This window comes from Sylvia atricapilla, chromosome 17 (genome assembly GCF_009819655.1).
Source record: "Sylvia atricapilla isolate bSylAtr1 chromosome 17, bSylAtr1.pri, whole genome shotgun sequence".
NCBI classification, from domain to species: Eukaryota; Metazoa; Chordata; class Aves; order Passeriformes; family Sylviidae; genus Sylvia; species Sylvia atricapilla.
In genome coordinates, this window is record NC_089156.1 from 10873549 (window position 1) to 10901007 (window position 27459).

General features: G+C 42.6%; 1 protein-coding gene across 4 annotated transcripts in view; it reads left to right on the top strand.

Annotated features, from left to right (window-relative positions):
- CLIP1 (CAP-Gly domain containing linker protein 1) overlaps positions 1–27459 on the top strand; it is a 61213-nt gene that overhangs the window by 26169 nt on the left and 7585 nt on the right. For 2 of the 4 annotated variants that reach the window (XM_066331664.1, XM_066331660.1), the window contains exons 6-22: positions 2386–2583; positions 2946–3049; positions 3519–3579; positions 4616–4648; positions 8060–8164; positions 9444–10388; positions 11547–11663; positions 12571–12628; positions 12861–12944; positions 13531–13687; positions 14294–14459; positions 14544–14759; positions 15770–17995; positions 19143–19280; positions 20358–20464; positions 23069–23189; positions 27151–27203. In XM_066331664.1, coding sequence (XP_066187761.1) covers positions 2386–2583; positions 2946–3049; positions 3519–3579; positions 4616–4648; positions 8060–8164; positions 9444–10388; positions 11547–11663; positions 12571–12628; positions 12861–12944; positions 13531–13687; positions 14294–14459; positions 14544–14759; positions 15770–17995; positions 19143–19280; positions 20358–20464; positions 23069–23189; positions 27151–27203 — 4889 coding nt within the window. The remainder of the gene's footprint in view (positions 1–2385; positions 2584–2945; positions 3050–3518; positions 3580–4615; positions 4649–8059; positions 8165–9443; positions 10389–11546; positions 11664–12570; positions 12629–12860; positions 12945–13530; positions 13688–14293; positions 14460–14543; positions 14760–15769; positions 17996–19142; positions 19281–20357; positions 20465–23068; positions 23190–27150; positions 27204–27459) is intronic. The other 2 variants (XM_066331662.1, XM_066331663.1) reach the window with 2 other exon arrangements.

Sequence of the window (27459 nt, forward strand, 5' to 3'; positions counted from 1 at the left end):
AGGCTTAGGATGCAAACCAATTTCTCTGGCTGCAGTCTCATTATTGAATTCATTTTCGGAGGATCTGGTGTGCGCTGAAGCTTCCAGAGATCACACTTGTTTTATTGAAGCAGGAAGCTTCACGTTGGCTAAAATGTTCAAAATTTCTTTTTGCTGTTCAGGAGATGAGTCAGCTGAGAAATGCAGCAGGAGCAATTTCCAAGTCTCTGCTGACAAGAAGCCTCTTTCTTTTCTTTTAGATTTGGTTTTAATCCTGTGAATTCATAAAGGCTGAGTGTTGCCAAGTGCAGTGGCTCAGGTGAAATCTAACACAGTACTAATTCCACCTAATACACTTACTATGGATTCTTTTGAAGTTGCTCTGTTACATAAATGTCCTAATCTTGGGTTGCAGCAGTAAAACGGAAATCTGGAAAGGCTGAATTTTAAGAAGTCTCTTTTATGGCAGTTGAAACCATAGAAATAATTGGATTTTTCCACAGTCACCCTTGCTTTTTCCTTTTTTTTTATTTTTTTTTTTTTATTTTTAACCCACAATCCATAGCTAGATCTAATTAGGAAGAAATGAGTCCCAGTGATGTGGAGCAGGTTCCCTGTCCCACTGTCCCACTGACCAGCAGGTGCCCAGAGAGGTGACTTCCCCTGGTCCTACAGGACTGAAGCAGATTAACAGAGGTCAGCAGTCGGTCAGGGCACCAGGGTTAATACCTGACCACAAAAAGGATTTTTATTTGGCACAAACAGTGGGACTTCATTACTTAATCCATTCTGGAAGTTGCACTTGCAGCTGCAGAGTGCCCTCTAGTTTGGGATGCCAGCACTAACACATGGAGTCAAATGCTTTATTCCATGTGCTGTGATCCCCCAAGTTACGCCTTGTGCATGTCTAAAATGTATTTGCTTATTTTGTTGTGTCCCGGGGATTTTGCATGATTTAGGCCATAAAATACAAAGCTGCTGTAATCCATTATTTCTGGAATTAAAATTCCAGCTTTCTTCCAACTCTTTTTCTCAGGCAGCGTGAACATTTGGTGGCCATCCAATTTAAAAGGATTGTCCAAATAATTCTGAGGCTTTTTCTTTAAAAGTTAAGCTGCTGGGGAAATAAGATTTCCTGTAATCAGTTTTGACCCCGCAGACTTTTCATGCTTCAGTTTCTAGGAAAACTAAAACTTTTCTGGGAATTTCTGGACTCTTTCATTGACTGCTCAGTTTTTGGGCTGTTTCTATTTTCTTTTTCCTGTGTAATAAAAGCAGCTGTCAGAGTAGGTGATCCAGTGATTTAAGGGGCTCTTTCATGCAACTGGTGTTTATTTCCGAGTGTGAAGGAAGCTAATGTTTCTCTGAAGAGTTTTGATCTCTGGGAGGATCATGCTCCTGGTTTTGGGTGATTAGACAGAGCTAAAGGATAGAACTGCAAGTTTTTGTTATTTGGGTTTGTTTTTTTTTAATGAAGTGAGCTGTCATTCTCATTTAATATTTAAGCAAATTTCTCAGCTGTTGAAGTCAGTATTTGTGAATAGCAATGGAATTTTTTTTGTTTAGTTTTTGCTCTTTTCACAACTATTGCTCACTTTACTTTGTAATTTCAGTTATTCACTTTCTCTCCTAGCTCAGGGACTTGTGAGGGTGTAGCTGGTAGGGCCATACTGAATTCTCCCTGGTGCTGATTCCATTGAGTGGGGCAGAGATGATGCAAAGTCAAGGAAAACCTGGTTTCATTTTAGCTGCAATTCTCCTGATCAGTTCTAATCTGCATTCTTGAAGCTTAATATTTCAGATTTTTTTTTCCCCAGAAGTAATTTAATTCCTTGTGATACAGACATACGTTTTATTCAGATTTTATTCAGATGCAGTTGTTTTTCTTCCAAAGGTTTTAGCTGTAAGGCTGGCTTTAGGTCAAGGTAAATGCTCTTCATCCTGGTTGGTTTTGCCATGGTAGAAGTGCCAGATGCTGGTGAGAGTTCCCAAAGCTTTTCATGGAGCATTTGGAAGTGTTGTACTTTTGCTGGTGACCCAAGATAATGACCTGGTAACTAGAGACACAATGTTTTTGGCTTTCTAGAAAGCTGCCTTTCTTTTTTTTAATGCAAAAAGATGCTTAGGAACACCCTGAGCCAGCCTTTGTGTGAGTCTACACCTTCAACTGAGGCCTTTTATTTATACTTCATCCCTTCTGCCTCTTCCTCTGGCTGCTCCTCTTTACAGGGCCACTGTTAAATTGTGGAAAATGAAGTCATTTAAGTAGAAAAGGAGAAGGTACAGTAGGTCACAGAAAGAATTTGCTTTACTAACCCTGTGTTTTTGGAGTCTGGAGATACCCACTACACACCTGTTTTCTTTCTCTTGGTGCAGAACGATTTTTAACGCATTTATTTTGTGAAGTTGACAGAAACCTCTTCCCGATATGCAAGAAAAATTTCGGGCACCACAGCCCTCCAGGAGGCCCTGAAGGAGAAGCAGCAGCACATTGAGCAGCTCCTGGCAGAAAGGGACCTGGAGAGGGCAGAAGTTGCAAAAGCAACGAGTCACGTTGGGGAGATAGAGCAGGAATTGGCTCTGGTTCGCGATGGGCACGACCGGGTAAGAGAATTATTGTTCTTCTGAAACAGAGTTAAAACAATGGACTTCACCTCCAAAATAGGCTTTTTCTTACTGAACAGGGCTGGGAGTAAGAGGTGGTGTGCTAGAAGTACAATAATCCATGCCCATGAGATCTCCCTTGTGGGATCCTTTGCTTGATGATTTACCAGATCTACTGAATTTAACTCATTTTTGTTCAGCTTCACTGCAGTCTTTGATCCTGTCCATATTTGATAACATTCCTGTCATTTCACCCATCACTTCACCAAATGGTGGTTACTGAGGTACAGGTACATAACTTGGAAAAAACCCCTGTATTTCCCAGCTTAGTAAATTTTGGTTTTATTCCTCTTCCTGATTAGCACGTGCTGGAGATGGAGGCAAAAATGGACCAGCTCCGAGCTATGGTGGAGGCAGCTGACAGGGAGAAAGTGGAGCTCCTCAATCAGCTTGAGGAAGAGAAAAGGTAACCCCAAAGTGTGTTCATTGATGTAATTAATGTTCTTCTTGTGGTCCCCTTGTGCATCTTGTACAATTGTGGCATCTTGAAAGGATGTGTCCTGAATTTCTGACTGTTTCCTACATGAGTGGTAGAATATATAGAATGTGAGATCAAACTGCTGATTTAGGTCACCTCAGATCATCCAGAAGGGTGAAAAAAGGAGACAATCAATAAGGATTTTAAGGGTTTTAATACAAAATACCCTCTTCAGAGCTGCAGGAGAAGTGATGCCTTGCTTTGGCACTGGTAGTGTTTTAAGGACAGCAGTTTTCCCTTCCTCTGATGCTTCTTGTGAGAGATTTCTCCTTAATGTTCCTGGCAGTTTGCTGGTACAATGGGAATATTGTCACTGTCAGTCTGATTTCCACTGAAAAGTGAGCTTGAAAGCGTTTTCTTCCTGAATTACCTGAATTTTAATGAGTTGTCCCCACAGGAAAGTTGAAGACCTTCAGTTCCGTGTGGAAGAAGAATCCATTACCAAAGGAGACCTAGAGGTAAAATATCTCCAGCTTTGTACACAGGATATCCAGGAGGGCACAGAAAGGCAGGAATCATTAAAAGATGCAATCCTGGTCCAGCCACATGAAAATGATACCCATTTCTGCAGTCCTTTAGTAAGCCAGTTGTCCCAAAACTGCAGGATTGTGCCCCAGATTCAGTTACACGCTTTAGCAAAGGCTGTGCTATAGAATGGCTGTAGTTATTTAGAGAAATTAAATTAATTCACTTCTGCTGTTAAAAGTAACCACTAAGAAAAAAATCACCTTGAAGTTATAAAATTGCAAGTTAATATTTATGCCTTAGCAATGAATATTGAAGACTTGTCCTGTTTGATTAATTTCTTGAGTAATTCCTGTGCTTCCCTTAGGAAAGGTTGATTAATGGAGTATTTTGTCCTGAGAGTTTGCACCTAAAATCTAAACAACAATTCATGTGTGCAACTTTTATCTATTGTTTATAGAATTGTTATGTTGGGCTACAGCACAGTGTATTATTGCACAATCAGAATAGGAAACATTTAGGGGAGGATTGCTCTCAGGTACTTGAGCACTGCCAATTTTTATCCCCAAATTCCTATTAATAAGCAAGATAATTTTAGTTGCTCTACTCTGCTGTTTAATCAGAAAGATATTAGAACTTCTTGCACAGCATAAAGTCAAGCTTAGTTAACTGTGTTGCTATAAGGCGTTTGTGATTGAAGTGCTAGCCTTATGAGAAATACTCATTTCATATAACATTTCTTTTATTTTAGTCTTCCATTCATTTTAAGATACCTATCTAGACTCTTCATAGAATGCTTCTTTTATTGTTTAGTTCATGGAAATATTTTATTTTTTTAATTTTCTGTTAAATCAGTCAGTAGTCATGGCAAACCATCCTAAAGACTCCGGTTTGTCCAGCAGCTTAACTTGGGGGTTTAAACCGAATTCAAGCTGATGAAATGTCTCCTGTTGTTTGTGTTGGAATGGCAGTGCTGAGTCTGTAGGTGAAACATTTTTGTTTGTTTGTTTGTTTTAATTTTACTGATAGCGAAAGAGGCAGATTTCGGAAGACCCAGAAAATGTAAGAGGGCACTTCAGTGTGCAGAGACATCCCGTGTTAACAGATTGTGTGCAGAAAATGCTTATACTGATTCACTAACTGCATAATCTGTTATTGAGGCGTTGACTCTGGTATTCGTGTGCATGTTGCTTTCAGAGCAATTACAACATTTCTTGAAAAGAATGTGTGTAATGACTAAACGTGGTAATGCCCATTAACTGCAGGCAGGGCCAGCGTTGGCATTGGAATTCTTTAGGCTCAAAACTTTGCAACTCACTGAAGAGTCCAGGAGCTTGTAGAACATGACTGAGCAGCATCCTGAAGTGGCCTTAATTTAAGTGTAGGATTGTAGCTGTTTTCTTCACAAAATCCTGCCTGCTCTCCCATGAGATCCTGCTGCTGTTCAGTAGATGACAGTTTTTGTGAGGGAAAAATTCTGTCTGTTCTTCATCTCCCCACATTTGTTTCCTTTTTCCTGTATGAAATGCTATGGGGAGAGATGATTAAAACCATCTGAACAATTACTGTACAAAGCAGTTTGATTTTACTGTATCTTCATGTAGCTCCTCTTCAAATTATACGGGAAAAATGTGTTACTTGATAAAATAAATGGTCTTACAAGATGTTTGAGGAGCCCTCTTGCTTCCCCAACTCAGAATAGTGAAATTTTAAAGGTAAATTTATCCTAGGCTGCCTCCTCTGCTGCATCCCCAGCCAAGATAAGTTCTGAAGACTAGAACTGGATCCTGCTGTGCATCCTTAGGGGTTCCTTTTGCAGAGATCCCTCAGGGATCTCCTCCAGTCTCCTCGTCAGGCTGATGCTTTGTTAGAAAGAAATCTGCATGTGCCCTTCCTTCCTCTTGTGCACTCCTTCTTTGATCCCGTCTTTGCTCCTGACTTCCCTGTTCTGATTTTTCCATTAAAAGTGGACATCTTTACTCTCCAGAGGAGAATTTCCAGCTGACACTTCCTGAACCCCAGTGGTGTCCTGGGATTGTATCCCAGCACGAGGGGACTGGAGGGAGTCCCTGGAACTGATTGTCAGGATTTGTGGCCTCAGCACAATTTCCCAGTTTGATGGAGAATGTCACAGGGAGGTTTATTCTGGAGGAAAAGAATAGCCAGAACACACAAGTGCTGGAGAAGGCTGATGTCCAGCCTCCAAAGTTTGGGTAGAATTCTTGGATGTTCAAGGCAGAGCAAGATTCCCATTTCCAAATCACTTCCCTCACTGTGAAGCTCTGGAGAAGGGGAAGATGATTCCTTTGGCTTTGTTGTCTGGTTTTTTTCTTTCCTCCTTTTCTCTCCATCCGGGTTAAAGTTTACAATCAAATTATTTTCTTCTTTTTTGGAGTACTCTCACTTCTCAGTTCACTGTGTTCTGGGTTTCCTCAAAGAGGACCATAATCAGTAAGAATTTCTTTCTACATCATCAGGGGAGAAATTTGAGCAGTTTGAAATTTTGGAGTGATTTTTACCTCAGGGAATCTGGAACCTGTCCCTTGGAAATCAGATTTGATTAAAGCATAATCTCTCATGCTCTAAATGGGGAAAAGGGTGTCAAACAAAGATCTCTGGAGTACTCTTTTTTAATCTTTTATTTCCATTTTGGAAGGATTTTAACTTACTTTCCTTCATAGTATCTAAGAGATGAGATTAAAAAAAACCCAGTAATCAGTGATGGTCTGTCTGATCTTTGGAGCAGTAAAGCACTATCTATAAAATAGATATTTATATATATATATTAATATAATATATAGATATGATATATTAATGGTTAAAGAGTTTGGGAGTTTTTTAGCATAAAAAACTTAAGGTTGCATATTCCAAAGGCACACAGGCAATTCTGTAACCATGAGGTTTGGGATTTCTTGGGTTTTAGTAGATTTCCTTGGTGAATTAGAGCAAGTAAAGTTTGAATTTCCAGCTTGTAAAGCAGATTGTTTTTCAGACTTACTTAAATTTGGTTGTGGATCAAAACTAACACTGACCTGTGTTAGAGAGAAAACTCAATTGTAGCCACTTACTAAAAACTATTTCTCTCAGAATACTTAATTCCATTTTCAAAAGCTGTGGGCAGGAAAAAGAATAATCTGTGTGCTTGTGGAGCGTTTTTGCCCATTGCACCCTGAAGATCTTCCACTGAGAGAGAAACAGACCTGCTGCAGAATAAAACATCGACAAATCTAAGGAGCAACTTTGAAGTGTTTGTGGACCAAGGAACTCCATAGTAACACAGCCAGCTGTTTTCAGCTGTTTAAAAATTTAACCTCCTCGGATGTCTGGATGCTTTTGGGAAGGAAGAACTTCCTGCTGCCAGAAGGAATTGTGTCTGGCAAAGCAGACAAGAAGGTCATCCCCATCTTTATATTTCTCTTTCATTTTTTTCTTTTCCCTACTTCAGAGGTATTGAATTATCTGCTGAACTTTCCCTGAATCTCTCAAACTTCAGGTTCTCTTGCAGGCCTCAGGGAGTATCTGGATATCAAGCCAGAATATCAGATATTCAGTGTTCTTGCTAAAAATTCTGTTTGTAAGCAAAAGGCACATGCTCACTTGGTTTCATCTGTGTCCTGCTTCTCTTTAGGAACCTGTTAGAATTCCAAAGAGCTTACTTTTTTTCTTTCTTCTACGTATTCTTCCATATATTTAGACATGAGTTACTGCAGAGCAACCAGGCTGATACACCTTTTTATCTGATTGTGAGGAATCTTGTTGAGGAATCTTTCCTGAAGGAGAAGAGGGGAAAAAAAGAGGAGGGTTTTGGAGCTACAGACAACCATTCTCTTTCTATTTCTGTTCAGATAATTCAAACCATAGTGACAGAGGAGCCTTCATGTTCCCAGGTCTTGGCCAGAAGCATTTTTCTGGCTTAGACTTAGAGACAGCTACTATCCAAAAAAGAAAGCTAAAGTTTTGATTTGTCACATGAGCTTCAGTGGAGAATTTTTGTCCCCTTGTTAGGAATTTTTCTATAAAATCAGCGAAACACATTAAGGGAAAAAAGGTAGTGGGATGACAAGGAAAGGGACTTAGCGTCCTGTTAGTACAGGAAGAGAGATATATATGCACATATATATATTTTTGACATAACTATTCTAATTCGTGCTGAAAACTTCACGTACTGATAAATAACTTCTACTCAGCTGCATGAGACTTTTTTTTTGGTTCACATTCCTCCGTTTGCTGTTCATTCATTGATCCATTTATTTATTTTACACGTTTGATTTCGTTTTTACATGCCCATCCATTCACACCTTCAGCCCATCCTCCTCATCCACAGCATTTCCCTGTCCATTTCCCCCCCCTTGCATCCTCTCTGCTCACCTGTTAGAAGGCTCTGGCAGCACGGCCTGCATGTGGCTCCTCCTCTTGTGCTGGCATGTGATGGTGGCACCGTTGTGTTCTCTTCCTCTCCCTCTCCACTAACAGACGCAGACCAAACTGGAGCATGCCCGCATTAAGGAGCTTGAACAGAGCCTGCTCTTTGAAAAGACCAAAGCTGACAAACTCCAGAGGGAGTTAGAAGACACTAGGGTAATGGTTTTTTCCCTGTTTGAATAACGAGCCTGATCTGTGTTGTGGAAGATTTCTGATGGCACAATGCCCGGGGTTGACACGTGCTGGAACAGGTCCTTGCTCCTGCCGTAGCCAGAGCTGGAACACTGTAAAAAATTAGATTTATTTTGAGCTTCCGTGGGGTGTGTGTGTGTGCCTGGACGTGTGACTCGTTGAAGAACTCAGGTAAGATGTCTTCACAATGCAAAAGTAATCTTTAGATCCAAAAGTAGCAGATGGGACCGTGAGTTGACAGAAGGGAACATTCAGTAGCTCATTTTAAAAATTAGCAGAGCTCATTAAACCCAAAAAAACCTAAGATTGAACATGCCAGTCGTTTTAACACAAACTGAGTATTTGGGGCTTGGTTTCTGAGCTCTTCAGTAGCTGCTGCACTACTTACTTTGCTAAATCATGGTTTGCAGTGGCTTTTTAGCTCTTTTTTCCCATCATTGATATAATCTTTTAATGGATATCCCACTAATACTGCTGCCTGTCAGAATGTTACTGACATACTTTGTACCAAGCCAGAAGTTCAGCAGATGTCAATTCTTAAAGAGAAGTAGATACACACACATATATTCATACTCACACATGGGGATTTTCTTGAAGTTCAGGTGGGATGAATAAAAAACCCCAGGATGAATATAAACCCAACAATTTAATATGTAGTGTGTACTTTTAAAGAGCAACTGCAGGAAAGTAATATCTTTTCCAGGAGGTCAAAGCAGTAGCTTCCTAATTAGAATTAATTCTGGGAGCTTTGCTGTAGCAAAAGCTGCTCCAACAGTCAGTGAAAAGCTCAGATACTGTGGTTACACTTCTTCAGAGAGAATGGAGCAGGTATAGAAGGGATTTCAGAGGATTTATCAGTTCAAAATGCATTTGTCATTTTCCCTGACAGTCTTGCAGCTGGTGTGAGATGAATTTGGAAGGAATTATTTCAACAAAGACCTCAAAGTTCTCCATTCTTTCCCAGTCTGGTTCTGAGGAACATTTTGTTAATCATTGATAATACCCATCAGGGTGGTTTGTAGGATTTTTAGCAAGTTATTTCTAGATAATACCGGAAGAACAAATTTTAGTGACTTCCATGTTAATAGACAATATAAAATGTTTGTCATTTGAATTGTGGACATTTCTCCCTTTCTGAAGCAATTTGCAACGCTCGGTGGAAGCTTTTCAGCAAGGCCTGAGTGTCTTTGTATGAAATGTATCTTTTATAATTCTTCTTTTCTTAAAATGCCGTTGATCATAGGTGGCCACAGTGTCGGAAAAGTCCCGGATCATGGAGCTGGAGAGGGACCTGGCACTGAGGGTGAAGGAGGTGGCTGAGCTCCGAGGGAGGTTGGATTCCAGCAAACACATCGACGACGTGGACACTTCTCTCTCCTTGCTACAGGAAATCAGTTCTTTGCAAGAAAAAATGGCAGCAGCTGGCAAAGAACATCAGAACGAGATGAACTCGCTGAAAGAGAAGTTTGGCCTTAGTGAGGAAGCCTTGCAGAAAGAGATCAAGTCCCTTTCAGCTTCGAATGAGAGAATGGCAAAAGAAAATGAGTCCTTGAAAACCAAGCTGGACCACGCCAACAAGGAGAATTCTGACGTGATAGAGCTGTGGAAGTCCAAGCTGGAATCTGCAATCGCCTCCCATCAGCAAGCAATGGAAGAGCTGAAAGTTTCTTTCAGCAAAGGTGTTGGGGCTCAGACAGCAGAATTCGCAGAGTTAAAGACTCAGATTGAGAAGATGAAATTAGACTATGAGAACGAAATGGCAAATCTAAAACTGAAGCAGGAAAATGAGAGATCTCATCACTTGAAAGAGATCGAGTTGCTGAAAGCGAAACTGGTGGCAGTCACGGAGGAGAAAGAGCAAAACCTGGAAAGCCTGAAGACCAAGCTGGAAAGTGTGGAAGATCAGCATCTAGTAGAAATGGAAGACACTTTAAACAAATTGCAGGAAGCTGAGATAAAGGTAAAGGAGCTAGAGGTACTGCAAGCCAAGTACAATGAACAAACCAAAGTTATTGATAGTCTTACACCACAGATCAAAGCTGCTGAAGAAAAGCTTTTGGACCTTGCTGCACTTGAGAAAGCCAATTCTGAAGGTAAATTGGAAATCGAGAAACTTAGCAAGCAGCTTGAGGCAGCTGAGAAACAAATTCAGACTTTAGAGACTGAAAAGGGTGATGGAATTAGCCAGGTTTGTATCAACATCCATCCTTTTACTTTTATTTTGCTTTTATTTTACATTTGTACCGTTTTACTCTGCCATAGGAAATACATCACAGAAAAAATGAGTTTTACTGAATGTGTATCTTGGGACCATCTGAGGAGGTTTAGAGGAGCAGTAACTGGGTCATGTCTCAACAGGTTTCTGCTGCTCCACCTGCACCAATAAGCAAAAGGAAAAAAATTCCTTCTGCACTTCCTTGCTGCAGATTTGGGCATGTCTGTGCTGAAATCTTCGTGTTATGGAAAAATTACTTTGGTGGCTTGTTTGGGAGAAGGGTTCACACATCCTAAGCCTTTAACCTCTGGGGATAGACAAGGGGAATTGGGACTCAGTGGGGAAATATTTCCTTCATTCCCTTTGCCCTCCTCTGACAAGGTGATGGAAGAGGCTTTTAAAACAAAAGAAAGCACAGAAAATCCTGGTGGAACTTTGCTTTAAGCCCAGGCTCTGCAGGAATGGTTTTGCCACTGTTTCACAGCACTCTGGAACCACAGACTCCAACCTGACACAGGATTTTCCTTGGGTTTGGATGAAACACCTCTTTAAAGTTGGTGATAGTGAAGAGTAGTGGGAAAATAACTGGAAAAAGTTTTCCTAAACTCTTCACAGGTGGTTCCAAGATACCAGTTTTTACCTTTGACTCTTTTTTTGAGTCCACACTGGATTTCTGCACTACCCCTGGGTGTGGTACAGAGCCCTTGGAAAGATTCCCTCCCCATGTGTGTGTATTACTCTGATCAGCCAATTGAAGCACAAATCAATCAGTTCAAAAAATGAAAACAATAAAGAACCAAAACTACTGATTGAACTAATGCTGAAACTTTGAAATTGCGAGTGTATTCAAAAATGTCTGCCATTAAATAATGTATTCACAATTAATGCCAAAAGAACTAAATTCTAATGATCTCAAATCTATTCCAAGATGCAATTAGTGCTGTGATGTATGTTGTCATCAGTGGAAATCAGCTTCACTCAGTTAACCCATCATGGTTTTTTCTTCATTTTTTTTAATTTTTCATCTCAGAGTGATTTTAATACTACAGTTATTTCTTTCACCTTTTAATTTTCCTAATTTTTCATTCATGTTTGTCATTTTATTTTACTCCATTTCATCACCTTTGTTAGGCCAGTAATCTGGCCAAAGAACTGCAGGGCAAAGAGCAAAAGCTTCTTGACCTTGAGAAAAACTTGAGTGCAGTAAATCAAGTTAAAGATTCTTTGGAAAAGGAACTTCAAGTTTTGGTGAGTAATACCCAAAAATTTTGACTTTACTCTTTGGATTTTGGGTTTCATGGTGAGAGTGTGATGGAAATCTGTGGATCAGCTCTGAGCAAAGCTTTCCAAAGGTGTTTTACTCGTGGAAAAAATGGGAAGGGTTCATGGCTCATGGGATCTGTCTCAGAATAAAAAGAGCATTTCACCTCAGTCCTGTGTTATCAGGTGTTTTGTCTAAATAGATCTCATCTATTTATGGATTGCAGATAAAATTAAACCAAATCAAAAGCAGCAGCAGTTTAAATTTAGACTGCTCATTAAGGAATACTTAATGGCCCTTTATTGTAGCTGTTGTACCAATTGATGCTTGCTACACACTTCTTATAAATGGTTTTCAAAGACATTTCTCATTTACATAAATTTCCAAATACTGTGTTGTTGGGTAGGGTTTTCCTGAGGGGCTACACTGGCATTAGTAACAAAACAATGAGATTTGTGGTTTTTCCACAGCCAATAGTAAATCTTCAAACTTGGTCGAAGGGCCTCACTTACCTTCATGAAAATCCTCCCTTTTCTTCATTGTCTGCCATCAGTTCCTGCTGGTGAAACTGGAAGACACTGGTGCGAGATGGTTCACTGCAGGTGTCCCCTGTGCAGCCTGGGAGCAGCAGGGATAGAAACCCCAAATTCTTGGTTCCCACCCTTGGCTCTGTGGCAGCTGATGGAAGAGTTGCTTTAAATATTGAGGGACTTGCAGCCAAGGCAAGGGAAGATCAGTGCTAAGATCTGTGCTAAGACTCAGAAATTTGAGATCTGTTTATGACAGGGGCAAAGACTGTTCTGTTTGTACATGAAAAATACCTAATACAGATTCAGTGGTTGAGTTGTACTGTTACTACCAAAGCCTTACCTGAAATTTTTATCAATTTTTCAGAAAGAAAAGTTTACTAGTGCAGCTGATGAAGCAGGGAATGTTCAACAAGCTATGCAAGGTATGTGCTGCCGAAATAAACAGAGAATTAAAAAGCTGCAGAAATGAAAAGGCAACAAAATGGCTTTTTTAAACACTTTCAAGCTCATAGCTGATGGTACAGCAGCTTCAGTGGCTGTGGAAAGGATAAGATTATTTGTAGCCTTTCTGAAAGATAACATACTTTGCAAGCAGATGGAATTTTCTGCATTTAGGTAGTTACTAACTTCGTTTTCCAAATTTTACTTGCCTAGAAACGGTGAAAAAGCTGAACCAAAAAGAAGAGCAGTTTGCACTCGTGTCTTCAGAACTGGAGCAGCTCAAGTCTAGTTTGTCTGGTAAGGAAGGGAATGGAGTGTTCTGGAAATGCTTTGTGCTCTGGCGTGGCTCCTGTGGCCTGCAGGAGACTTTGCTGTGCCTTTCATCTCTTTACATCTGTGTAAAACCAGTGCAGAGGGAGCCAAGCACAGACTGTGCCCTGGAGCAAACCTTGCCTGGTGGTGTTGGCACAGGAGGAGTGATCCCAAGGGCTGCCCTTGCCCCTGGCAGTGCCTGCCCTGGCCTGAGGCATTTTTTCACATGTTGCCTTCCTTGTTCATTTTCTGCTGCTCTGCTGAACAGCTGATGAGTCCTTTCACCTGCAGACCTCTTCCTCCATTGCTCCCTTCCCCTCTGAGACAGCAGAACTTGTACCAACATCTCATGGCCTGAAGTGAATCACTCATGAAATAAAGGGCTCCTTGCTGTTTCTGGAGAGTCCTTAACCTTTTGCTGCAGTTCAGTCAGTCATTTTTCATTTTAAAGGGGTGATATGTGAGGTCTGGAGCATCAGTATTGCTGGTTTTAGTTCTTAACAGTTCTCTAGGTGTTCTCTGCATACCCTCCCTCTGAAATTTCCAGCTTAACCACCTTTGTTCTGCGCAGAGATGGAGAGGAAGCTGAGGGAAAGAGAAGAGAGGGAGCAGCAGCTGACAGAAGCAAAAGCCAAACTCGAAAATGACATTGCAGAGATCATGAAGTCGTCAGGAGACAGCTCTGCCCAGCTCACAAGAATGAATGATGAGCTGAGGTTAAAAGAAAGGTATTTCATCTCTGTCAGAGCATTGTCACATCAGATCTCCACTCCCACACTCCCAGCTTCTCATTTTATTTTTCTGTAAATATCTGAACAAGATGCTCCTGAGTGTCACATTGATATGACAAGTGAGCTTATTCTAGCAAACTAAATCAATCAAAACAGTCTCCTGGGAGTGATTTGAAGAGCATCCAACACTGATAATTCCAAAATTCTTACATAATGTGCTTCTCATTGCCCAGAGTAAATGACCTCTTGAATAATCCAGACTGTTTTGTGATTCTGCTTGTGATTATTTGATTACTTGATAAACTCAATTTATCTAGATATATAAAAAACTTGAGTCACATTTTTGTGAAAGAAAATATGGGGTTTTTTCCAACTAAAAATTGTATGTACAGTAGTTGTTCGTTGCCTTTCAAAACCCTGTACTGGGGATAAAGTTACTTTTATATATTGAATTTAGCAGAACACTCTCTATCTGTTAAACAATGAAATCTCTTTTTAAATGCTTGGTCAGAATATAGAAGTTCAGCACAATCTTGGCTCTTTCATCTCTGTGCTTGTGGTGCTGTCAGCAAAAAGTGATGTTCTTTCATTTGGTCTCTCCAGGCAGTTGGAGCAAACACAACTCGAGCTCACAAAAGCAAATGAAAAGGCTGCTCAGCTCGAGAAGAACGTGGAGCAGACAACACAGAAAGCTGAGCAGAGTCAGCAGGAAACTCTCAAGATTCATCAAGCAGAAGTGAAAACTCTGCAGGATCAATTATCAGACATGGTAAGAACGACTTTAGAAGCACTAAAACTGTGCCGGAATATGATCCCAGTGCTGCTTATCTTTTACTGTCTTATCTTCCACCAGAAAAACCTGATCGAGACCACCCAGCATCAGTTCAAAGATATTCAGGCCAAGCATGAAAAAGCAACTTCTGAGCTGATGGCTAAACACGATGCAGAAATCCAAGAGTTTAAGCAGAACCTGCTGGATGCAGAAGAGGCACTGAAAAGTGCCCAGAGCAAAAACAGCAAGCTGGAGGCACAGGCTGAGGAGCTGCAGAAACAAGCAGAGCAGGCCAGAGTAAGTGGCTTTTGTCACTCTGCAAGTGACTTAAAGTTTAAATTTTCTGTCTCAGTGACTCGTTTTCTCTCTGCTTCAGCCTTTCATAGGCAGATTTTTTTGCAGTGTTTCTGTTTTGAGGTTTGCCAGGGTATGTGGGTATGGGTTAGGGAGGAGAAGCCCACGGGACAAACTGATGTATTAGTTCTTCTCTCAGTTACACAGGAGTTGATGAGATACAGTTCTTTGATACCAGTTAATATTTTATGTTCATCGGTCTGGCTCAGCACAGCCAGTTGAAGCCAGATATCATTCCCTGTTTTTTTTATATGCTTGGATTTTAAGATGCATTGTGAATTACTTCATTTAGAAGTGCTACACACCTTTTGTTTTGTAGTATGATCTGCAGCTGTTCAGTGTGTAGCTTGACTTTAGCGATTTTAATTTTTCCTCCTGTTTCTTTGATTTTACTGCTTGCTTTCATCCCTCAGCAATTATTTGCTATAATCTTTGCTGTATGATTTAGCAAATTATGTAGTGTATAAGTTGACACACAATATTGACAGCACTGATGTGGTGTTTTGAATTAAAAGGGTTGTGACAACATATTTTTGAGAGAATCATGAGGAGGTGAAACTGAGAATTGGAAGTCAGTTTCTAATAGAACTCTTTGCATTTTAATTCACTTAGAGTCTTGTGAAATCATTCCATGACTCTTCTTTTGAATAATTTACGGTCAGCCAATTTATTGAGAGTAGTTTTATAAATGACATGAAATTTTGGGTGGAAGAACCTTTAAACTATGATTTTTTAAAAATATTATTTAGCCACTGAAAACTTCTTGTAGATGGTGTGTGTTCTGTAACGTAATGGGTGTCTGTCAGCACTTGAGTTCAAACAGACACTGTGTGTCAGTGTATACACTGTTAAAACTTAAATTACAGTTGCTCTATTTGCCCTTAAAGCACATTTCTCATTCATCTGCTTGACTTGATTTTTGTTTTCCCTTCTCCCCGACTTTATTTCTTTAGTCCTTAAGCTCTGTGTTAGCCTCATCCAGAAAAGAAATCGAACAAATGTCAGACAAGATGAGGGCTTTGATATCAGAAAAAGAGACTTTGGCACAGGAGGGGAATACTTTAAAATTAGAGAGAGGTCCCTTGTTATCAAAACTTAAAGAATTGGAATCAAAGATTTTGTTAATGCAACAAGACCAAGAAGAACTGAAGGCAGAAAATAAAAGAATCCTAAAGCAGAAGGAAGAAGCTGAGGCCAAAAGCCAGCAGGAAAGCACAGAAAAGGGAGCACTGGTTTCTGAGAAAAGCAAATTACTGTCTGAACTCGAGGCAGTGCAGGCAAAGCTGCTGAAGGCAGCTCAGGAAAATGAGGTTCTCCAGTCCTTTGAGTTAACCTTGTTCCAAAAACTGGAGGAACTTCAGGCCAGCAGAGATGCCATGGATGTGGCATGTCAGAAACGTGTTAAAGAGCTGGACAATTATCAGAACAGACTTTTGGAAGAGAAAGATGCAGTTCTGAAAGACAAAGATGATGTTATCCAGAAGCTGGGAAGTTCTTGTGAGGCCCTGGCCAGAGAGCAGAGGGAGCTCCAGCAACAAGTGTCAGCTCTGGCTGCAGAGAGAGATTCAGCCCTAGGGCAGCTCTCCACTCTTCAAGAGAGACACGAAGCCCTGGAGAAGGAGCTGGGCAGGGTCTTGCTGGGCCTGCAGGAAGAGAAGGAGATGCTCCTTGAAGGCACAGAAAAGCTGCAAGTGAGTTTAGACAAGGCAGTCAGTGAAAACCAAGTGTTAAAAGTGAGAGAAGAGAAGATGGAAACACAGCTCACCAAGGTGATGAAAGACACGGTGGAGCTGGAGAGTTCCCTTGCGAGTCTCACTTGTCTCCTTGAGGAAATGAAGGCCTCGAGAGAGACACTCAGTTTGGAATGTAATCAGTTACATCAAGAGAAAGAGGCTCTTTCCTCATCAGAACAGAGGCTTTTGGCTGAAAGGGAGCAACTTCTCAGTGAAAATAAGGCAATTGCTGAGAAGCTTGCGAAGGCCTCAGCAGATGCTGAGCTTTGTGAGAGAATCTGTGCTGAGAAAATGAACAAACTGACCTTGGAAAAGGAATCTGCCCTTCAAAAGTCGTTGCAGTTTGAAAAGCACAATGAAGCTCTTCTCCAAGAGAAGAAGGAACTGGAGACAAAATACTTGGAGCTTCTTGATGAGCACAAGTCTTGTGCAAAGGCAGTTTCTGATCTGGAGAGAGAACGTGAGCTGGACCTCTCATCCAAGAATGCTCTGGCCCAAGAGAATGCCACACTCCAAGATTCCATTGAAGCCCTGAAGGCAGAACTCAGTAAGAAGACTATAGAAAATGAAGAGTTAATGGCCTGTAAGTGTGACCTTTCCAATCTTCTGAAGGAGGCCCAGGATGCCAAAAAAGCATTAGAAGGTGAGCTGGCTGCTGCATCACACACTGAGGAGGTCCTGTCATCTTCCTTGGAGACCTGCTCCTTTGCCAGGGAAATGCTGACCAGGGAGAGGGATGAGCTGCAGGAGGAGTGTCAGAAATTAAACAGAGAGATTGGTTTTATGAAAGACACCTTAATCTTGGAAAAGGAAACTCGAAAACTGGACGAGAAATCGTTTCTGTTGGGACGTATGGAACTTCAAAGGAACATCTGCTGCTTAGAGAAGGAGCTAGAAGAGCTGAGAGAGAAAAATAAAGAAGTTCTGGCTAAGAAAAAGCTTTTAATTCAGGAGAAAGAAAAATCTGAAATGAAACTGGCGGAAGTAATGAAAGAGAAAGAAACCCTCTGTGCAGAGAAAGAGCAGCTCACTTCCAGCATGGAGCAACTGAAGGGTGACTTTGCTACCTTGTCCAGCTCAACAGCAGAATTCCTGGGCCAGCACAGCTCCATCTGCAAGAAGATGCATGTTCTTGAACACGAGATAGAGCTGATGGAAGAGGAGGGAAATGAGTTCCTTCAGGAACTGGAGAGCTTGAGGGAGGAGCAGGAAAGTGTGGTCATCAGTAAGGAGGGAACAGTGAATAAGAAGGGGAAATTCTCCCAGGATTATTACAGATGGTGTGAGGAGGTTAAACTTTTAGAACAAACTAATAGTGACCTCTCAGGCAAATTGCTGGAGTCTCAGGGCCAAAATCAGGTGCTGCAGGAGCAAATGAACAATCTGATTTTGAAAGTAAAAGAAACTGAGACTCTCCAGGCCCAAGCAGTAGTACAGAAACCAGAGGTATTGAAATTCATATTTAAAAGTCAAGTCTGGGGCTGATTCTACTAATCCTGAGCACTAACCCCTGGTGTCCTATCTGCACTGCACTGCACACTCAGCACTTCATAACACACTGCACTCGTGGGCTCTCTCAGTATGGTACCTGGGGGTTCTTGCAAGTTGCAACTGAGTCTGAAAGACACTTGATTATTATTTTTAATATTTTTAACTCCAGAAGCCTCTGTTATTTCTGAATGTTGCAAGAAAACAACAATAAACTGTGAATAAAAGGAAGTTGTGTTCCCTGAATCTGGTAGGAGACATTGAGCAGCTCCTTCTGCAGCTTAAAAGCTGAAGTAGTAATAGATAAGGTTTTAGATTGGATCTTTGTGCAATTTTATGTTCAGTTACAGCAAACTACAAATCTGAGTTACTCCAAAAAAATAGAAAAGAATGTGGTGCTCCTGTAAATGTAACTAGATAAAAGCAGAGCAAGAGGATGGGAACGGCATTGGCAAATCTGGCGTTCTTTTTATTCACAGAAGTGTTCTGTATTCACCACCAACAAATTCTGTATAAAATACTTTGATTTTCAGTTTGTGTGGCTTGAAGCCCAGAAAATCACATTGAATGCAAATTGGAATCAGGACATCCTATAGATTCACACCTGCCTAAGTATTTTAGTATCATTGTGAAGTATTTCCTTTATGAGGACATAATGAACAATACTGAAATAATGCAATAATTGGCTTTATCTCTAATTCCATTATTTTCCAAATTTTTGAGGTTTTGTAATTCCATATTTTCTGAAAATAAACCAGGCTGTTGGAAGTGAATATCTGTTGAATTACTGCTGCCTGAAGAGGTGAGAGGTCTGAGAGCAATCACAGTGGTGGAAATGAGAAATCCAGGAATTAAAATAGAGGGAATTCCTCAGTGGTGACATGAGCATGGGGTTATGATCTGTTTCTGCATGGAATTGGATCTTCTCTTCAGTTCAATTTATACTTTATGCAGCTCCAAAATGCAAATAAATTCCCAGTTGAAGTCCTTAGTTATCTGGGAAGCAGCTGACAAACCATGGAGCTGTGCATAAAGTATTGATCTTTTGCTATTAGAGTGCCTGTTGGGAATAATTGTTTTTTTCCCCACCTCCCTTTATATCCAGGTGGCCAAACTGGCAGAAGATGTTTTCCAGGCAGTGGAGCAGGTGACCAAGGAGAAGGATGCCATTCACAAAGAAAAGATTGAAACTTTGGCCTCTTTGGAGAACTCGAGACAGACAAACCAGAAGCTGCAGAATGAAGTAATCACATTAAATGCTTTTCTGTGAAAAATTTTGCCTGGTTTGTGAGAGCAACTGTTGAATTATAGAGAATTGAAATAGGCAGGAGAGGATTCTGTCGTTTTCCCCACTGTAAGAAATGACTGGACGAGTGCAGAGTGATGGAAAATGCCCGTGGTTTTATGGTGACGGTTATCTTGTATTTTGCACGTGGTGTCAATCCAAGGTGCAGCAATTCCCGTTGGGATCCGTGTCCAGTCTGTGTCTTCCACCACTCTGTGCTGCTCCAGGGCCCGAGGAAGGGGAGGGTGCCCTCACCCTTTGTTGTCCTGCACTCCCAGAGCTCTGGAGTGAACAGCTGGGCTGCCCTCAGTGCTGCAACAGGCGATTTCCAGGGGATCTGCCGCCCTGAGAATTAGAAATGGTGACGTTTGTATGGGTGGGGTTCCCTTTCTGGATTAAAAAAATCCACAGTGTCCTGCAGTGCCATGACAGTGGCTGCAGATTATCTCTTATGTAATAAATACACTGTGTGGTGCATGCAAACAAATCAGCTCCACGAGCTCCTGGTGTTCCCGTGGGGGACACGAGCTCAGGATATCCATGTCCAACACTTTGTCCCACGCAGTGAGATCTCTGCAAGGAATTCATTTCCTGTGGGTGCAGGCACAGCATTCAGCCCTCCTGACTCTCAGAAAATAAGGTATGGAAAAGCAGAATTTAGGAGTTATCTTAGAGGAATAAAGATCAAGAGGACAGCTGCTTTTAGCAACAAGCTCTGCATTTAAAAAACAAATAATGCTCTGAGTGCTGCAGCAGTTAAAGGAGGTGAGGTGCTTTGGGCTTTACCTTGGGGTGTTGACACCACATTCCTGGAAACTGCTCTCCAGTGGACTTGGAATTCTTTGTGCTGCTCTGTTTGAATGCAGAAGGTCTCATAACGTTTGTTGTTGGACAAACACATCAGTCCAGACAGGCTGGGTTAATTTAGGGACTAAAGATGAAAATGGAAAAGCTCGAGCCCCCATTTGGCTGAGGGTTGTTTCCTGAGAACTGTGTGGTTTCATTGGTGTAATGAGGGTTTTTTTCCTCTTTAAGTTGGACATGCTTAAACAAAACAACCTGAAAAACGAAGAGGAACTTAATAAATCAAAAGAGCTTCTAAACCTGGAGAACAAGAAAGTGGAAGAACTTAAAAAAGAATTGTAAGTATTTCAGTGTTAAATATGTTCATTTTTGTGGGTACATTTACTTTTTTTCTTTTTTAAATTGTCTTTCAGCTCCTTTCTGGTATCCTGACTTAAAAATCAGATATTGGGTCCAAATTAAACATTCAGCATGTGCAAAGCTTAACATGAGAATGTTGCTACTGAATTGCTGAAGGGAATTAAAGCAGATCCTTGGAGTATAGTTTGAAATAATTTGTTTGTTGGAGAGTTCTGTCACCTGAGGACACGAGGTGATACTAAAGTCTTTATTAGAAGAGAATTCTGATTTAATTACAAGTACACTCGGAGTGTTAAGTGGCTTTGTTCATAGAATATTTGATCCTGCTTTTATTTTTCTTTGATAGCTTTATGAAGTTTATTTCTGTGGCCCCGCTGTGTTTTTATATCCTAAATGGTGCAAACCAAATCCTATACATGGAATGTAAAATTCGAGTTAATTGTTCATTATTTGAGCTGCTCATTGGAAAACAACAATTGACAGGCTCATGATGTGTATCATTGGACACAAACAAATGGAAGCATTTGATATAAAGTAATTTGCCCTTTGGAATCTCATTGTAGCAAAGCTGCTGCTGTGCCACAGGGAATAAAGATCCCAGTTATTGCTGCCCTGCAGTGGCTGCACATCCCCAGCTCCATTAAATCACAAACTAATTCTCACCTGTGCTCCACCAGGAATTTCTTGGCTCATGGAGTGAGAGCTGGAATCTCACTGACAACTTAAGAGCATCTCTGACTAATTATTATTATTGTAGTTCCATTTGTCAATTTGTGACAGCTCTGAGCCACTGACAGCTCTGAGGTGACACCAGGGCACAGGGGCCACCAGCTCACGGAATTCTATGTCTGGCTGTGACTGGCAGCTTGTGCTAGTGGCTTTGAAAACCTGGGGCCTTGCACAGAGCCCTTTGAGAGAGGCAGGATTTCTCTCCATGAGCAATTCCTGCCTCAGTGCTCGTGGGAAATGCCAGAGAAAACGACTGCTGGTTGCTCTAATGCTGGAACAGCAAGGGAGACTGATACTATGGAAAGGCAGCAGATCTTGGGCTGAAATTTGCCAGGCAGGAATTATTTATAGGAGATGCTGCCTTGGAAATCTCCAGCACCACAAGGTGTTCTCAGGACCCTGATCACTCTGAGGGACTTAATTCTGTTATTAGACTGAATGTGGCCTCTGATCATCAGAGCTGAGACCTTGGGGAGAGAGGGAAGCTTGTCTAATTTTTGATTGATCTTTGCTGGTTGTTCTGTGTGTTGCCCTGTTTTAATTATAGAAAAATCAGCTTGGTGACAGGGATTCCTGAGCAGCAGGGTGTGGGTAGAGGGCACAGCTCAGGGTGAGCTGGGTGAGGAGAGCAGAGGGAATGTGGTGCCTTTGGAGCAGGGGGATGTGACAGGGACAGGGTGTCCTTGGGAATTCCTTGCCACCGGAGCATTTCACTGACCCCAGTATTGTGTGTGGGGTTTTTTTAACACCCTAAATAATCTGTGCCTTAATGCCTGAAGAAAGAGGAGGAGGGATTAGTGCTGCACTAACAGCGCACTCAGCAAGGAAACAGGGTTAGAAATAGGTGTGTTCCTATTTGCCAAGGTGAGATCAGATAGAAGGAATGGCTGAAAATTCAGAGTCCCGCGAGATGCTGAACTAAAATCAGGTTTTTGTCTAAATGTGTCCAGTAAGACACCAACAGATCCTTGTATTTTGAAGTGCTTGAATAAGTTTCTGACTTAAGGGTTCTTCTGCGTCCCACAGTTATAAAAGTATTTTTAATATTCCAGTCAGGGTTTAAGTCTGTAGTATTGGCACACAGGAGTACTGCGCCTCCTTTTTTTAAAGACAGAAGAGTAATAAAAATTACTATTGAGTGAATTGAAGGGTATCTTTTGTGCTTTTTGAAAGATGTCAAATCTTAAAGGTTTTCTGTTAGTCAATCATGTTACAGCCAGCATGCTAATTTTTAAAAATTTGTTGCAAATAAACGTATTTTAAGGAGACTATGCTCATTAGTAGCAACACAGGCTGATGAAAGCTGCAAAGCCTTTTTTTTCTTCAGCTCTGATTTTGTCTCATTTGCAGTTTTGTGTCTAATAAAATAATGGAATAGATGAGGTTTTGCTTCCTGTGATCCTGCACTTTTGGATGACAGACCTGGTAGGGAGTAGTTAAATAAGTGGAGCTCTAAGCTGGTTTTTTCCTGTTGCCTTTTTTTTTTTTTTCCCCAAGTTTTCTTTCTTTCTTTTTTTATGCTTTTTAAGCAATTCTGTTTTACCTCTGGCTGCGAAGTTCCCTTCTGTGACCAGTCCAGGCTGCAAACATCATCACTCACCACCGCTCCCGCGCTGCATTCCCAAATCCCAGCCCTGCTGCCCACGGGAGCTCCCGAGTACCTGAACCGCTGAGGCTCCGTGCAGCCGCAGGGCTCACCCCGTCCCCGTGTCCCCGGGATTGTCACCGCTATTCCCGATCCCTCCGCCACGTGACCCTGATGTATTTTTCCAAGCTGTGAAGCCGCCTCTCTCCCCCGGTTTTCCCTCGCCTCTCCCGTTCCTATGGTAACGATGCTCTCTGTGTGCTCGCAGCGAAGCGCTCAAGCTGGCAGCGGCTCACAAGTCCCAGCAGCTCGAGGCTCTGCAGGAGGAGAACGTGAAACTGGCCGAGGAGCTGGGCAGGAGCAGGGACCAGGTGTCGAGTCACCACAAGGTAGAGCGGCCGGGCGGGCGGGTGGAGGCTCAGGAGGAGCTCCGGGGCTGCCCCGGGGAGCTGTGCTGGGAAGGATGAGTGGTGCTGGGAACGGTGCTGGGAACGCTTGGAAATAAATTTGGAAGCCACCTGCACGGGGAGGTTGGAAGTGCAGGCTGACAGAAGGTTACGTAACCCGGGAAGGATACTTGGGAAGGCTTGGGAATGAGCATAAATTAAACGTGCTTTAGCCGAGTGTATTAACAGAGAGTTGCTATTTCTGTCGGGAGTGATTTTGTTACAAAACTGTGGAAATGTCCGTCCACCAGTACTAAGGAAATGTAGCTTTTTTAATCCTTATTCCTGCTCTCCTCACTGAAGACAAAGAGGATTTAGGATATATGTCAGACTACTGTGTAAAACTACTTGGTGAGACTTGTGCTGTGCATGTGTCTGCTCAAACTTCACACTGCTGCAGCCAGGCAGTGGGTCCCAGGGAACAGAACCTCTGCAAGGTGCTTTTCTGGTGCTACTTTATTTTTTTTATTTTTTACTATTAGATCTCAACATGTGGTCAGAATCCTAAAATGGGCAAGTTACTCAGCTTGTATCAGTGGTACTTGCCAGAATATAAAATAGATTTACAGCCCCTGATGGGGTGGGTTTAGTTCTTATGGAGCAGTTCCAATGACAGGCACACTGTGAAGAAGTCTTTTGAAGATCTTATCCAAAAGATCCAAACACAGGAATGTAGGAGACCGAGGTTTGTGTCCTGCATTTCTGAGAGAGCACTTGTGCAGGGAGGGGATCCTGTTCCCCATTTCAGGGCACAGATTCTTCCACCCTGCAACAGGCTTAACATTTTAAAAGCCAAGAGGCTGATTTTCCTCCAAGGGTCCTGTTTGGAAGTCCTGAGGATGGGTGACTGCAGTCCTGGCCAGTTTGTAAATCCTTTTAGCTGCTGGCAGGAGTAATGCTCAGGCTCCTTGATCCTCAAGAGCCTTCAGAGGTGACGAGCAGAGTCCCAGACGTGTGGGCTCAGCACTGACTCATTCCCCATCTGAGGAGCAGAGTGGGGAGAGCACATCCCAAACAGCCACTGGGAGCTGCTCCCCACTCCCACAGGCTTTCCTAAATTATTGCAGAGTCCTTGAGGCAACCTGTTATTTTCAGGGAGAGTTGTAAGTTCAGGAAGATTTGGCAGCATCGGTCAAATCTGTCTGCACTTTGTCACCCGGAGAGGCCCCGAGGGAAGGGACCCCTCAGCCATGGGCTGGTCGGTCACTGCACTCGCTCTGTGGCCTCCATTGTTGGCAGCTGACCTCGGGAAGGAATCCTGCTGTGTGCATCCTGCTGGCTCTGGATCTGTCAGCAGGGATCCCTCTCTCTCTGCCAGGACAGACAGCTGTAGTGTGGGAAGCACAGGGATGGATAAATCCATCACCTCACAAACTGGAATAGTGTCAGCTCGGCTGCACCACAGCCTGTCCTGCCTGGGAGTAGATGGCTCCAAGAGCAAGGGTCTGGAGGATCTGCTGGAGCTTGGATACACAGCCTGTTTGCCTTCCTCAGCCCTTTGTGTCCCCTTCTGCAAGGAAAATGTGATCTGAATCTCGGGAATGTGGGAATGCTGCCTGTTGCAGTTCCCAAATGTCGTATTTGGGTGTGAGATCTGGTGAGCAGCTTGGCCTCCCAAAAGCCTGGGAGAGGCCTTTGGTGTCCCAACACCTCCCCTCTCCTGTCACACCGTGCTCAGGCACCAGTGGCCACAGGCCCTCTGTGGGAAGCAGGAAAAATGTCACCACAAAGAATTCTCTGGGAGATTTTGGAGGAGTGTCTGTGGTGGCAGTGAAGGGTTTCCCACAGCAGGACTGCCCAGGAGCTGCACAATGTGCTCCCAAAAATGTGGGCCCTGGGGAGGGAAGCAGAACGCAGCAGAGCTCAGGCTGCAGAGGGTCTGTGCAGGTACCTGGGAAATGCATCAGGAAGGGGCAAACACAGGACTGGGAATTTTGAGCTGTTGCTTTGGTAACCACATAAATTCTAACAAGTGTGTTGTCAGTTGGGTTAGAGAATCTGGCTGCTTGTGACACACTTTGCAAAATTAATGGATCCTGTTTCATGAATGATTTATCTGGGCATCTAAAGGTTAAAGTATCTCACGCCAAAGATGCTGAGGGAGCTTTTCTGTATTGATCCGTTAATAATTAGCTGATTGTAATTAGTTAAAGAGTCACATTCAGATAGATGCTGAGCTCGGGGAACTTTCCTGGCTTCAAATAATTTTTGTGGCATTGTGGGAGCCTCAGACCTGCTCAGGCATTTGAAGTTCATTGGAGCAGGTGTAGAAATACCCAGCAGCTCAACTGGCCCATCTTTTATTAACGGTGTGCAAGGTCTGCTCCGAGGGTGCTGAGTGTGACTGTAGGGAAATGCCAGTGCTGGCAGAGGACAAGGAATCCAAAAATCCAGCTGGGGAGAGTGATGGGCAGGAGATGAGTGCCCTCACTCTGGAGATCTGCAGGAGGAGAGGGGCCTGGAACCCAGGTGTCAGAACAATGGTCTCAAGATGCAGCTGAAGCTGCAGCTCCTTGGGAGTCACATTTCTCAGACTCGTCAGATTTCTCCCTCTCTGTCTGCACAGATGTCAGGAGTTCACACAGGCTGCCTCTGGGCAGGAATGGAGACAGAAACTGGGAATCAGGGAGTGCTGCTGGTGGAACTGGGTTTGACCTGCAGGAGAAACTTGGCCATAGCTCCACAGTGCCTTGGCTGCTCTGCTCTCCCACAGTGGTCACTGTCCTTGAGAGGCACATCTAGATTTGCTTTAAGAATTATTTATACAAGTCTCTCTACACCCTTCTAGGATCTATTTTTCCTATCAATAAAGTTGTCTGATTAAGCCCCGTGAAACAATCCAGGTTAATCCCAAACCTGGAAGGTTTAACAGCTCTGCAGCACAGGGAAGGAGAAGGGAACTTGTCAGGAAATGTGGAGGAGATGGCTGCTCTCAGTGAGCTGCATTTAGCTGAGAGCTGGGGGCTGGCAGACACCCTGCCTGCTCGAGGAAACTTGTTTAACACCTTCTGTGCCTAACCTCAGGATCTGCAACGTGCTGAAAGAATTCCCTGTGTCAGGGACAGGAGCTGTCGTCAGGGCTCTGAGGTTCCCATTATAAATGCATGTGTTCCTGACCTTGTGGGTGAACCCTGGAAGCCTGTGAAATCCCACTGGAGCCTGTGCTCAGGGAGTTCTGGTACAGGCAGTTCTCACAGCAGTAATTGCTGGCCTTGGCCATTGAATAAGAAAGAAGGAGGAGATGGTGAAAAATAAGTAATTTGCCTGAAAAATACTTGTTTCCTTAACGGATCTTTTCAGAAGATCACTTGCTCCAGTGTTTCTGTGTTGGGCCTTTGCAGTTTTGTTGCTTTGCATTTCCTAACCCAATTTAGACCCAAGAACCAACAATAATAATTTCAGCTGAAGGCTTTGCAGGTTTTTAGGGCTCAAGAGTGTCCTCACCAAGTCACAGGATCAGGATGTGGTAACAAACACCAGACCAACAGCTTTGGGATCAATAATTTATCTCTGAATAATGGGGCAGTAACAAATACAGATCAGTGACACAATGACCCAGCACAGCAAACCCAACAGTTCCCCAGTGCCAGCCACACAAAGGGTTCTTTGGGGGTGGATGGGGTCTGGAAATACCCTTTAACACTGGTCTCACACCTCTGCTGTGTGCACAGGACATGGAAATGCTCACAAAGCACCTCCAGGCCCTCACTAGCTGATGTTTTGGTCACTGAACAGTTTGTGTTTGGGTGCATGTGCTGTGCCAGTAGAAAATCTGCTGCTTTGAGGATCTGGGGGCTCTGCAGCCTCTCCCACGTTTATTTTATGATAATGATGTTCTGATATCTTATACTAAGGAAACAATCTGTGGTGTATTAACTGGAGTCTGTCTGTATTTGTGTTTTAGCTGGAAGAGGAGAGATCAGTACTCAATAACCAGTTATTAGAGATGAAAAAGAGGTAAGTTGTTCCTGCTGATGTGTGTTTAACCCCACAGTCCTGCAGAAATGGAACACAAAAACACTGCTAAGAGCTGTTCTTTTCTGTTGTGTCATGGTTAAAAGTGCTGAGTTGTTGCACTCGTTGGATTAGAGATGGATCCGTCCACGTTTGCTTTAGTTCCACACCTCCCACCTTGTGGTAATTCTAATTTGCAGTGAGCAGTTTAATGTTTGGTTTTAGTCTGCTCTGGAATGTTGGATTGTCCCTCAGTCTG